This window comes from Pipistrellus kuhlii, unplaced genomic scaffold, assembly GCF_014108245.1.
Source record: "Pipistrellus kuhlii isolate mPipKuh1 unplaced genomic scaffold, mPipKuh1.p scaffold_m20_p_5, whole genome shotgun sequence".
NCBI lineage: Eukaryota > Metazoa > Chordata > Mammalia > Chiroptera > Vespertilionidae > Pipistrellus > Pipistrellus kuhlii.
The window spans coordinates 56,509,439-56,524,059 of record NW_023425551.1 but is presented as its reverse complement, the minus strand read 5'-3'; the positions used below and the strand labels follow the sequence as shown (position 1 = coordinate 56,524,059).

Here is a 14,621-nt window from a genome sequence, read left to right as displayed (position 1 = left end):
TTACATAGCTCCCAAAGCTGACTTCACTGGTCCAGGTGGCACTGGACCTGCTACCCCACTCCAAGACGGAGTGATCAAACTTCGCCTGACTTAGAGCAAGAAAATTAGTAATGAAATGGGCCTTTCTGTTTTTATGCTTATAATTCTCCCAAAAAGTCCTTACAAGATCAACCCAATAATTTTACTTTTTCAGTAGAAACAAGCCTTAATAGGTATTAATATACTACCAATGTGGTAATTAAAAAGTTATTAGTAACAAGGAAATAGCATGGCCATATTTAGAAAACATGCTCAGAAATTCTTCTTATTCAAAACGTTTTCAATACCTAAGCTTACTTCCTTCTATTAGAAAGGGAAAAATTTAAAGAGAATTAATTTCTAATAAATAACCGTTCTTTAAAGGATATTAGGTAAACAATTACAATTTTAAACGTTAGCATGATCTTATTTTTCTAACTCTTACAATTGGAATTTAGCTGGCTGTAAATTTGGGGGAGTTAACATTCAGTTACAATAATGAAAATTAATAAGCAAGTATACGTTTTAGTTCCCTTATAAAAGAGCTTGACTACCCAAAGGGAAGAAAAGAGTTCATTAATGTACTTTATACAGTATATATAATTATGATATGACTTAGGGAAGCGCTTTTCAAACTTTAGTGAGCATAAGAATTACCTGAAGTGATTTTTAAAATGCAGATTCACAGCTTCCTTCCCCAGAAATTTTAAACCAGTAAGTCTAGGTCGGAGCCCATAATATCATTTTTAGCATCCAGTCCCATCCTCGGGCAACTCGTATAAAATTAGAATTCAGACCACTCTTTGAGAAACACCAATTTAAGATGACAAATGCAGGTACTATTGCATCTGAAACCACGGAATCATCAGATAAAATGCCAATCTTAGGTCATCTTTCAGGTACTTTATACTATTTTATTAGAGTATTAGGGGTTGCTAATGACAATTAAGATTTATTCATTCCAGGCACTGTTTCTCTCATCTTGATTGTTAATATCTGGCTCATAACTTTCAGGCTTCATTGATGTTTAAAGGTCATGTGGATTTGGAATGTTGTTGTTTTTTAACTTTTAATTTTTACTGTCTTTAACATTGCCATTTAATATTGTCTCATCTTAAAAGAAAATGGAGTCACATCATTTATTGTCTGTTTCTCTTTTATTTTTAAGGGAAGACGAGGAAAAACAGGTCCCCCAGGAAAACCAGGACCCCCAGGACCCCCTGTGAGTAAACAATAGGATGACTGTTTTTTGCAGAGAATCCCTCTTTATTTCTGTGTGTTTATCTATGGGCTATTTTACTCCCTGGTAGGTAATAATTTACATCTTTCTACTGTTGAAAATGGTTGCACTGCCTATACCTCCTACCACCTCATCAACCAAAAGATAAGGGAGGCTGGTATCAATAGTTGTCTACACACCTCACCTGCATCTCATTACACTGCAGAAACAACTATACTGCCTGCATGAGCACTCTAAGCCAAGGCTCCATTACATGAATCCTGTTACAAACCCACCTGACTCCATCTCCTCAATTTCTTAATAGCCAGGCTGGTAGTGAGATCTCTGGGGAAGCATGCCCCGTTTCTTGATACATTATTTCGTTAGTAAAATTTCATTGAATGTTGTTGCTAACGAAAACTATAAAGATCTTCTAGCCAATTAGTGGTTCTTTTCCTTTATTCCAAGCTTCTCGAAAAAGTATTTCATTTCTTGTGGTTCTACTGACTCTTTAACCCACTAGAATCTGGTTCATGTCTAAGCTACTCCACTGCAACTGCCATCTCTGTAGTCACCAATGGTCTTTACAGTGTGAGATTCCCAGGACTCTTTTCAGGCTCCATCTTATTTTGCTGCTAGATAGGAATTCTCATTGTTGACTGCTGCCTCCTTGAAACTCTCTTTTCTCTTGATTTAGTGACATTGACCTTTTTTCCTCCTACCTCCGGGACCATTCTTTTTCTTTTTTTCTTTTTCTTTTTCTCTTTCATTAACAACATTCCCTTGCCAGCTGGCCAGCAGACATGAGCAGTGGATAAATGGATTATTCTGGCATGTTTGTGAAAGAGATGCTAAGGGACTGCCTGGCTATAACAACCAGACAGCCCCGATTGCCTGCCTCATTCGGCTTTTATTGCAGTTTTTATCTATAAATACAATCAGTGGGGTGAATTATTTGGGAGAACATATGTGTTTACATTGTCCTCAAGACAAGGGCACCCAAAGATTAGGCATAAGGATTCCAGTAAGTACCTGGGGTCTGCACATGCCCAGACTTGTTTGGAAAGGTCAAGGAATAATTAGGGACTCCGCCTTCAGAATTCCCCTGTCTCCCTTAAGTCAGAATTTCTATAAACAGGGAAGGCAACTTTCCATACACTTCCCTTTTCTCAGAATGTTCTCCTTACAAACTTTCTAACCAAGTCTCGTGTGCTCCCCAAGATTCCCTCTTTCCCTACCTTTTTGCCCCATGGATTAAAGATTCTCAGTCTTTTCAACCCAGACATTCCTCCTGAGTTCCAGCATCTCCACTTGGAGGTCTCCTATGTACTACATAGTAGAAGGCCCCAAACTCTCCCTCATCCCCCACATCAAGATAGTGCCTAAATTATGTCAATTCTACATCCCAGTAACCCATGAACCTTCTCTTCCTTCTCTCTTTCCTCATTGCCACTGACATAGTTTAGGCCCTTATCGATTCATAGCCATCTCAGAGCTGGTTTCATTGCCTCTACCTTCTATAAGCAGATGAATATTTCTAAATCATTACCCTGACCATGTAACTTTTTGGCTTACAACTGTTTAATAAGTTCTCTTTTCTTCAAGAAGAATCCCACATTTTCTGTATGCCATACTTGACCCTTCGTAGTTTGCCCTGGACCCATCTTTGCCTATGCTCCAATGTGCCCTTCCTTCATTTGCAATTTACAGTGTAATCATCTTTTACTATCTCAAAAACGCCATGCTTCACAATGTTCTCCCACAGAACTAAAAAAGCATCCCTCTGTCTTCATGATTCAGCTCAGACATCAGTTCTCCTTCATGGCTTTTGCCAGGGGCTCTCAGTAAGTGTGATGTCATCTTCCACGATCCTATAACATTATCCTTCCTACAGATATAGCACATGATTTTGCAACTGTTATTTTCCTTATTTGTCTGCCCACTGCACTATGAATTTTTAAACCTCTATTTTGTCACCATTGCCTAGCAAAATTTTTGGCATATAGCATGTGGTTATTAATTACTTGATGAATAAGTAAACAAATTAATGTATTTTGTAGATGAGAAAATGAAGACCAAAAGTAAGGGACTTTTTAAAGTCCTGAACCACCATTAGAAGACTCAGGGCAGACCTAGAACTTTGAGACTCCAATAGGGTGTGGTTCATGTGCCAAAAATGATTGCTGTCCTGTTATGAATTTCATTTCATCCACTTTAGCCATTCAAGGGAATTGTTCTGCCAGTAATGTACTGGTGTCCGTTGATATTGATTATAAAAGTAAGTGGGGGTTAACAAAAGAGGCATGAATTTGGCACCCTGGAATCTAGTCTTCAAAGGAATCAGCTTTGTTGATTTTTATTCCAAGGTCTCTGGCAAAACAGAGAACACATTATAGGATTCTCAATAATTGTTTTCTGCTACAAAGAAAACCTGGTGAATGCTAAAAGGCAAGATTAGACTTTCATATGTTTTCTGAATGTATGATGCTGCAGTCAAGACAGGATAATTGTTTTCTCGAAGAAGGAATTTGAATTTGAAGGCCTTTATGACAAGCTTGCCAAATGTCCAAGAGAGAAAAGGATTACACCAAATCCTGGAATGAGTTCTCAACTACAGATCAAATGATTTGACTAGAGAATTTAGAAGATTAAAAAAATGCAACTAGAAAATTCTACAGCAAGAAGCAAGGAGAAAAACCAGAAGGAGGCGCGGAGGAGCTAGAAAAGCCCAAGGTACAGAGACGCAGCGCACAGAGAGGATGGAGCCAGAGAGGAGGGAGGCCGAGTGCCTGGCGGGTGTTCCCTAGCGGGAAGGAGATAAAACTCCGATTGTGCTGGGCCCCCGACTGCTCTGAACCCCAGTTTTAAGCCAGATCCCAGAGACTCAGGCTCAGCCATAAGGAGCCAGACTGTAAGGCGGAACCCCGGGGAGAGGCGAAAGGAGGTCCCGGAGGCGTGCACACTGCGCGCAGAGAAGGGACAGTCGGCTGTGCCGCGGGATTGCCCTGACGGGAAGGAGACTGGGGCTCCAGACTGCTCTGAACGCCACCTCCAACTCCACTTCCAACTGAACTGAACCCCAATACCGGGCTCATTGTGGGAGAGCATAGACTGTTTGGCAGCAGGCGAAAATCGAGGGCACCTTTCTCTCAGAGGCGCCGGCAGCGAGCACTGAAGGACCCGCATAGGGCAGGGCTGACAGAAGCCAAAGCTGCAGGCTCCACCCTGAAACCCTGTCCCATCTGTAACTGCGAAATGCGACAACAAAATAGATCACAAACGAAAGAAATGGAGGACAAAAAGCGTCTGGATATAGAGTTCAAATCTATGCTTGTAAGGTTTTTCAAGAATTTCCTAGAAAAGATGGATAAGACCTATGAGGATATGAAAAGAGATCAACTAGAATTAATAAGGAGTCAATAAGAAATGATAAGGGATCAACAAGAAATAAAGAATACATTGTCTGAAATAAAAAATATTTTACAGAGTCCTAAAAACAGAAGGGAAGATCGCAAGAATCAAGTCAAAGATTTGGAACATAAAGAGCCAGAAGACACTCCTCCACAGAAGCTAGAAGGCAAGAGAATCCAGAAAATTGAAGATAATGTAAGAAACCTCTGGGAAAACTTCAAGCGAACCAACATCAGAATTATGGGGGTCCCAGAAGATGAGAGAGAGCAAGATATCGAAAACATACTGAAAGAAATAGTGACAGAAAGCTTTCCCCACCTGGTGAAAGAATTAGACTTACAAGTCCAGGAAGCGCACAGAACTCCAAACAAAAGGAATCCAAAGAGGACCACACCGAGACACATCATTATTAAAATTCCAAGAGCAAAAGACAAAGAGAGAATATTAAAAGAAGCAAGAGCAAAGAAGGTAGTAACCTATAAAGGAGCACCTATACGATTGTCAGCTGACTTCTCAACAGAAACCATGCAGGCCAGACGAGAATGGCAAGAAATATTCAAGGTGATGAATAGCAAGAACCTACAGCCAAAAATAATCTACCCAGCAAAGCTATCACTCAGAATCGAAGGCCAGATAAAGAGCTTCACTAATAAAAAAAAGCTAAAGGAGTTCATCACCACCAAACCAGAATTATATGAATTGCTGAAGGGGGTTCTTTCAGAAGAGAAAGTAAACAAAGATAAAAATTATGAACAACAAATACGTAACTATCAACAAGTGAATCTAAAAACCAAGGAAATTAAAAAAATTTGATGAACAATATTAACTGTTGAATATAATAGAATCAGAGGTATGAAAGGGGAGTGAACTGACGATTCTTGGGGAAAAGGGGAGAGGGGGGCATGGGAAGAGACTGAACATAAACTGTGCACGTATGGATGAGGACAATGGGGAGAGGGGAAAGGGCAGAGGGTGGGGTGGGAACCTGGTGGAGGAGAGCAATGATGCGGGGGGAAAAAAGGAACATTTGTAATAATATGAACAATAAAAACTCATTTAAAAAAAAGTATAAAAAAATGCAACTATATGAAAATATGTATAATATTCAATTCCACAGGTTTTAGTTTATTTCCAAAATGTTTGGATAGAGAGGTATTTATTTTATTTCAAATATTAGATTTATAGCTTAAACTCAGCTATGGGTCTAATATACAGTAGCATTGAATTCTAAGTCTACAGTATTTAAAAGAAAAATGTTTTTTTTTTATCCTTTATAATATTATAAGATACCAATTTGTTAGACTACAAAAATAAGGGGAGGAAACTAAGCAAAAAAAGAGAAGATTTTTTATTATAGGTCAGTTTTCACTTAAAAGAAAAAGTAAGATACTAGACCATCAGCTCACTTTTTGTTTAAGAATTATGGTTTATGGAAACTCCTTGTTTTTTTTTTTTTATTCTGAAATAACTCTTCTAGTTGACTAAAATATCTTTTCATGAATTATAAAAACTATGTCTTGGGGTATAGTTTATATCAGTTGTTGTGTTTTTCTGAAGTTATTTGCATGTTCGGTTGAATTGATGATGTGCATACCAGCAGGCTGCAGAAACTCCTCTGAAGCACCTACTCATACTTACAAGAATTAGCTAAGGGCAGCATTGGACAGGAAGGTAAAATAACGTTTTTCTTTACCACCTTTGTTTCATTTCCTAAGCATAATGTACTTTACCAAGAGGATTATTGTTTCCAAAATGTTAACAATGAAGAGAGAATTTTGAAATCAGTCGTTTCAAGATCATATAAACTAATATTTGAAGAAAATTAGCTCATAAAAGCAATGAAACTATTCCTCATTCACATTGTTTAACAGTTACACAAACATTTTTTTAAGGCCATTTAGATGCCTATCAGTCTGGTAGGAGCTGGGCTTACAAAAAAATGAGTGTCCTTGTCTTTTAGGGATTCAAGTTTAGTCCACAGAAATGTGAACAGAGGGTGACAATTTAGAAAAGATAATGGTTGGGGTGGTTTCCTTCAGGAATTGAAAATTGAAGCATAAAGGTTGAGCCTTACAAAAAGAAGCAATTCCATGGATGAATCTGGAGGACATTATACTTAGTGAAATCCAGTCACAGAAGGACAAAGACAGCATGATTCCACTTATATAAAATTTCTAAAATAGTCAAACTCATAAAAGCAGGGAACACAATAGTTGGTTGCCAGAGGCAGTGGGGAAGGGAGATATGGAGAGTTGTTATTCAATGGGTATAAAGTTTTAGTTATGCAAGATTAATAAATTCTAGAGTTGTACTATACAGCATAATGCTTATCGTTAACAATATAACATTCACTTCAGAATTTAAGATGGTAGACCTCCTGTTAGGTATTCTACTACAGAAATAAACAGAAAAACTAAATGAAACAAACTGGGAGGTGTTGAATATGTCACCTTAACTGTGGTGATTGTTACATGGGCTAATTGCTTAAAAATACATGCTAAAATTATATACTATTCATTTGAGAGATATTACATATTTTTATGCTATTTGATAAGAGAATAAAATGTTTATATTATTACATTTCAAATTGTCTGCCTTAACTATGTGCATTTGTCCAAACTCATCAAATCGCATGCACGAAATATCTACAGTTCTTTTTATATCAGTTACTCCTAATAAAGCTATTTTTTAAAAGTTAAGAAGGGCCGAAACTGGTTTGGCTCAATGGTAGAGCATCGGTCTGCAGACTGAAAGGTCCCACGTTCGATTCCGGTCAAGGGTATGTACCTGGGTTGCAGGCACATCCCCAGTAGGGGGTGTGCAAGAGGCAGCTGGTCGATGTTTCTCTCTCATCGACATTTCTAACTCTCTATCTCTCTCCCTTCCTCTCTGTAAAAAATCAATAAAGTATATTTAAAAAAATGGAATGTGATTGTAAAAAAAATAAAATAAAAAAATAAAAGTTGAGAAGGTTTTTTCAGAGAAGTAAATTAGAGGGGAAAGAAATGCAATGCAAGCTAAGTAGTGTGGATAGAAGAAAACAGCCTGAACAAAAACAATTACGTGCTGAATTTCTGGGGATTGGCGGCAGGCGGGCAGCCCAGCAGTTCTGACACAGCACTGACAGGCCAAGCCCAGGCAGGGTCCTGGTAAGCCTCATGTCAAACCCCACGGTCATGCAGCAAAATAAAATCTGTAAGGAGTTCTAAGTGGAGCGTCCCATGCCAGATTTCACTGATAGGTTACTCTAGCTGCACAGTAGAGTTGGACTGTTGAGAGAATGAGCACTATTCATTGCAGCTATCATATTATTTAGTATTTTTTAATACATATTTATTGTTGATAGTATTAATGATATCTCCCATTCCCTCCCCCTTTAACTCCCTCCTCACAGTCCCTACCCACTTTCCCAGGTCTTCACTATCCTACTGCTCATGTCCATGGGCTATACGCACAAGTATATAAGTTCTTTGATTTATCTCTTCTAGTCGATTTACTATTTTTAAAGTATCAGCAGGATATTTTCTTATCTCTGTTAAGATGTCCCATGGGACTATCGGGCCTAGTAATAATTAATGTTGTTTTTTAACATTCGTTTAAAATCTTGCTTGGCGTTGACTTGTATTGACATAACCTTCAAACACGTGGTATCTACAGAACATGTGAAGTGCAATTAACAAGTTTTGCTTGAAAAAGTTTGTGTTTGGTTTGGTTTTTGTTGCAAAACTAGGGCTAAGAAGATGGCGGATGAAGAGCATATTCGGCACTGCATGCTTTATGAGTTCCAATTAGGAAGAAAACCAAGTGAGGCTGCAAAAAACATCTGTAGTGCTCTTGGTCAAGATGCAGTTAGCGCCAGAAAATGCCAGCGTTGGTTTGAGAAATTTCGCGAGGGAAATTTTTCATTAGATGACAAGAGTGGTCGAGGCCGTGTGTCCAATTTTGATCAAGAAGCTCTTCAAGTTCTTTTGGTGCAAAATCCTCAAATTACCCAACAAGAGCTTGCGACAACTTTAAATTGTTCACAAAAAACAATTTCCAATCAATTGCGTGCACTTGGCAAAGTCCAAAAGTTTGGAAAATGGGTTCCTCATGAGTTGACCGACAACAACCGTAATCAAAGAATCACAATTCGCTCCTCTCTCGTCAAAACCATTTGCCGTTTTTAGAGCAAATTGTTACTGGAGATGAAAAATGGGTGCTGTATGTTAATTTGAAAAGGCGGCCTCAATGGTTGAACAAAAATGAGGCTCCGCAGCCCACGCCAAAACCTGACTTGCATGCGAAAAAAGTGATGTTGTGTGTTTGGTGGAATTTTAAAGGAATTCTTCATTATGAACTTTTACCATCTAATCAAACCATTACAAGTGCAGTGTATAGTGCCCAATTGGAAAGGTTAGCCCATGCTTTAAGAGAAAAAGAACCCGCGCTGATTAATCGGAAGGGCGTAATTCTTCACCACGATAACGCACGACCGCATACTGCAAGAATCACTGCTGAAAAACTGCGCCAGTTGGAATGGGAAGTTCTCCCTCAACCTGCATATTCTCCTGATATTGCCCCTTCCGATTACCATTTGTTTCGTTTTTTGCAAAACTTTCTTCTTGGAAAAAAATTTAATAATGAAGAATGCCTCAAAAATGCATTGACCGAATTTTTTGCATCAAAATCACAAGAATTTTACAACAGAGGGATTAAAATGCTTCCTGAGCGTTGGGCACAAGTAGTAGAAAACAACGGCAACTATATTGTTGATTAAATTTTGTAGTATTGTTTAAATAAATTCGATTTTAAAAAAAGTATTAGAAAACGACATTAATTATTACTAGACCTAATATTTGTAATTTCTAACCCTTGTGAACATTTGTAAGTCAAAATATTATATTTGTTTGTTTTTAACACTGGACCCTATGTGACATGAGCCCCATTTCACAGCAGGAAGGAAGGTAACATGAGAAAGAGGGAAAGGCTGATCAGAGCCAAAACACTCTGGTTGAGATTGGGAGACGCTGTATGACTCACCCTAGTGGCTTGCATGAGTGATCCTGAAGCACGTGTTAGAATTTCTTAAGATAATTTGATATGTAAAAATATATACATTTTATCTCTCTTATCAAATAGCAATCAAATAATATGTACTATCCTCCAAATGAATAGTATAAAATTTTAGCATGTATTTGTAAGCAATTTCCCTGTAGAAAAGTTAGAGGGGAAAAAACTTCAGTGTAATTATCTGAAAAGAACCAAAGAAGAATAGGAGTTATTAGAAGGCATACTCTGCTCAATTTCTTCAAGAAAATGTTCTTCCCTGTGGGGCTTTAGAGATTTTCCTTCAATCAAAGGCCATGTTGTTATTTAGGGAGTGTCAAAGAATTTTTTTAAAAATAGAACTAAAAGAAATCTTTAATGGCCTGAAGCAACTCCCATAATTAAAACATTTTAACCATTTTTTTCTACTTGTGAATCTTTGTTCTGAAGCCAAATTTGTATTTTCTCACTTTTTATAGAAAGATTTGTACCAAAAAGATATGTTGTTTACAAAGAATAATTTTCCCCACAACTTTCCATTTAATATATAACCTCTTTCCCACTGAAAAAGTATATTTCCTAGGGAAAAAATTCTTATATGAAATATTCACTAAAAGTAGATCTAGTGAACTAATGTTATTAAATTGTCTTGATTAATTAGTGTTTCATCAAAGCCATACATATTCCTGCATTTTAGCTCCTCCTCTCCCCACATTGAATAGCAACTTTTCCTCTCTTTGGGGAAGACTTATTTGAAATTTACACACATGTCATCTTAATATAATGAAATTAGGGACCCAGTGCATGAATTTGTGCACTTTGAAAGGAACTGTGGGCCACGAGGCTGTGGTGGGCACATGGGGTGGGTCTCGGCCCATCCACTATGGCTCCTGGTCCCCTGTCTGCCAGCAGCCCCACTCCTGCCACTGGCCCCACTCACACCCACTGACGGCTCTGAGCCATCAGGGCCCTGGCTGGCAGTGGGTGTGAGCAGCACATGGGAGCAAAGAATTTTCAGTAACTACTGGAGTCTCACCCAGATGACAGCAACTAGCGCTCTGCCTTGGTCTGGCACCCCTCCACCCACCCCCGCTCACCTCTCCACCATCCCCACCCCAGCCGACGCCCACCATGTTCCACACTTTGCTGTCTGCTGCCAACACCAGACATGTTCTGTGCGCACCCCCTGGTGGTCAGTGCATGTCATAGCAAGTGGTTGTTTGTTTCCACCATTTGGTCTATTTGCATATTAGCCTTTTATTATGTAGGATTAATCTTAATCAGAATGCTTGAAGAGCAGCTAACTGGTTAACAGAGCTAGTCAGAACACTTTATGATGAACATTTTTTTTTTTTTATAGTGCATTGGTCCAGCTTTTTCTTTGATCTTACCTATAAAGGGGAAAAGCTTTTAAATGCCCCTGAATAACTTCTCCATCTCATTTTGAATTAATATTCTTCACTGGAGGAAAACCATTAAGTAGAGAAGTCTTGGATTGCTAGTACCAGCAAATACACTGAAATTATGGTGGAGAGCAGATTTTCATAGAGGAAGCATACAAGCATTAAGCATCTCCCAGGAGGAAGAAATAGCACTAACGAGGAAATAAGTTCAAAAGAAAGAATGGCTCAGGAGAGCTTATTACTGCACTAGCTCTGCTTAGGGTACTCTCCTGACAGTGCCTTGTGCCAGCCTCACAGCTTGGTGAGAAGCAGAAATTATCTTCAGTTTATAATGTCCAAGGCCACACCAGTGTAAGTGGGAGCAGCCAGAATTAACACCCAGGAACTGATCCTTAAACCCAACTTTATTCTACTGGATCACAGGTGTGAAAGAAAAGTTTCCAGTTTAAAATTTGACTAGATCAGCTTTACTTTTCACACCACACACAGAAAATAGTTTGATTTTTCCAAGGCAACTCATGGCGCTGCAGAGCCATAGGACAGTGGGACAGTGTACGCAGAGAGCGAGGAAACTGATCCTCCTCACGAGTGTGTCCTCGGACAGTTCACTTGGCATTTCCATGTTGGGCTTCCCTTTTCTGCATATTTGAAATGACACATCAACTTTATACAGTTGCTGGAAGAATCAAATGCCAAGAATGTGAAAGAACTTTCTTGTAAAATTCTCTATCTAAATACACTTAAAGCCATCACCTTTCAGAGCATCCATTCACTCATATAGTATTGTAGATGGAAGAGATTGTCTTGAATCTGTAACCGAGCCAACACATTTTTTTTCCTCTTACCAGTTTCTCAAAATTCAATTAAACATTTGAATGTCTTTTAAACAATTGCTAAAATGAAAGGCCATATACTCAACATGGAATACTTATTCTAGGTATGCAAATCTACTCACAAAGAGATACCTAAAAGTTACTCACAATCAGGTGGTAGTAGTAGTACTAACAACCATGTCTAAGCATTGTTTTTTCATTGATGTTTTTTCTTCTCTGATTTACAGCCTTTTCCTTGCTTGTGGGGCTGGTTTACCCATGATCTCAGTTGTTGCATTTTATTAGCTGTGATCTTTTCTAATTCTCAACTACTATCCCTCACACTAATAAAAATGTCTCTTATTCTTTAAAGCCTTCTAGTTATCTGAGTAGAATAAGCAAAAAAAAAAAAAAAAAAATAGTGGCTTTCTGTTATGATAATGAGACTTGGAAAGTCTTGAGACTTGAAATGTCTTAGTTTATTTCAAAACATTCTGTTTTTTCTTTGCTTCAGAAAAGAGAGGGGAGCAGCTGAGAATGAGGCAGGCAGAAGGGAGGGCAGGAGACTTTAACTAATGAGCCATTAAAGGACTTACAATTAGCCCATCCATTTGACATTAACTTTACTTCTCATTGATCATCACTGTAAAAAGTGTTTATTTAAAACCACATTAATTTTAAGATGTGTTGTTATTTCTCTCTGTTCCAGACAAGGCTCTTGATTTCCTTTCTCTTTTTTCTGGCATTGTTTTTGTGCATTGTTTCATTATTGCAGCATGAGAATTTAGCAGTGGGCTCAAATGTGTCACATTTCAGTGCATAGCAATTTATGTTGAAAACAGATATTTAAGAAATTTGTAATGTGGGGCAGCAGCTCCCTCTACTGTTTTCACTGTAAAAGCTCTGAGCAAAGAATAACACTTTGAAGGAAGTTTAAGGTATGGAAAATTTTCAGTGATGCTTAATTGGAAATCTACATGATTTTCAAAATTTGTTTTTAGGGTTTTGTTGCATTTTCTGCTTATCTTGAATTTTAAATACAAATGCTGTTTCATTACAGTCATTTTCAATGTCAATGAGATGCTCTCTTGAAGTGAAAGCCCTTAGCTCATGGATCTTTAATGCCCATCTATTGTAAAATGCTAACAAAAGTCTACAGTGCTAATTTTGTGGGAGCTGACTCCAATGGAAGTTAAGCTTCTTTTCTAAAACAACAATATGGTTTAAAATATATATAACCTTGTTGTTTCTATTATAGCTTTAATTTCAGGATAGAACTTAATTCACCTTTAAAGTGTGACTCATTGTGCAGTCCTGAAGGTCATGGTTATACCACAGTGGTACACAATTAAAAGAGTAAACTTAGAGTGTGAAATTGAATTCACTTATTCAACACATACTTATTGATCATCTACTCTGTGTTAATCACTATAACAAACATTGAGACGGTAGTTTAAAAAACAACATAGCAATGCACAAACTACAGACAAGGCCTCTACCTTCAGGAACTTTCACTGTTTTGTGGGAGGGGGAGCAGTGATTAATGAGCAATTCAATAGGCAGACAAAATGATTTCAGTTTATCCTGAGGTGCTATAGGTATAGGGGAATTGAATCAGTATGTGAGAATGATTTGGAAGGAAGAGTTGTTACTCTAGATAAGGTGGTCCAGGTGGTGTCTCTGAGTGACTTCTAGATGACATTACCATAAAAGGAGCTAGCCATGTGAGGGCCAGAACAGGAACTTCCCACCCAGAAAGATCAGGGCATCACAGGGCCTGAGGTGGGAAAGAGCTGACTGTATTTAATAAACGTAAAGGAGCTAGGAGAAGAATAGTACCAGAAGAGGTTTTGGAGCTGAGTAGCTGTTATCATGCAGGGCCCAATGAGAGTGGAAGTAGGGGAAGGGGGGGGAGACACGGGGAGTTAATGGTAATAAGTGGCAAGGAAAATGGTCAACCTGTCACATCTCTCTTTGTAAGTCTTCTTATTTGTGCATGTACCTGAGATGGTTAGATTTTTATTTTCATGTGATAACATCATTGTTTCTACTGATAATTCTAATGGCCACATCAATTTTAACAGATATTTTTAGTCTTTACATACACAGGAAGTAGGTTTGTTTGTTGAAAGAAAACTGACAAATCTTTGTTAGTAAGCCCATTTAATTTTAATCTTGCCTAAATCCAGTGGCTGCTACATTTTTCCTTAAAGATGGAGACTCTAATCACATAAATTAAGTCCATTTTGTCCTGTTGCTTCCTTTCTGATAAGTTATAGATTGGATCAGACGAACAGCCAAAGCAATGAGCATGTATGCCTTCAAAATACCATAGAACTGTACCTGTAACCCATGATCTATTACTATCCTCAACTTTTATGTTTTCTATCTCCAACTTTATGTATGATATACTGCGAACTCGAGGTGCAAAGTTATTGTTTTCCACATATAGCAAGGCCCACTTCCAAAACAAATTAGTACCCCAAATATTTTGGGCTGCTGAATAAGACGGATGACAAAATAAATGTCTGATTAAAACATTTGACTTCTTATCCAAACGCCTGGTAGATGATTATATGTATTTTGAGACTTTTATGTCTCATTTGGGAACTTAATTCATATTCTTAACATCCCTTCCAGGAGCCTTGAACTGATCAGGGTTTTGTCATATTTTTCAGTGCTCCTTTCAGCAAAAAATCTGAGTCTCTTGGGCCTATTAAATAACCAAAG

General features: G+C 38.1%; 1 protein-coding gene across 1 annotated transcript in view; it reads left to right on the top strand.

Moving 5' to 3' along the window:
* COL19A1 (collagen type XIX alpha 1 chain) overlaps window positions 1-14,621 on the top strand; it is a 250,774-nt gene that overhangs the window by 146,563 nt on the left and 89,590 nt on the right. Inside the window, exon 16 of the mRNA XM_036414901.1 lies at window positions 1,187-1,240. Within this exon, the coding sequence (XP_036270794.1) occupies window positions 1,187-1,240 (54 nt within the window). The remainder of the gene's footprint in view (window positions 1-1,186; window positions 1,241-14,621) is intronic.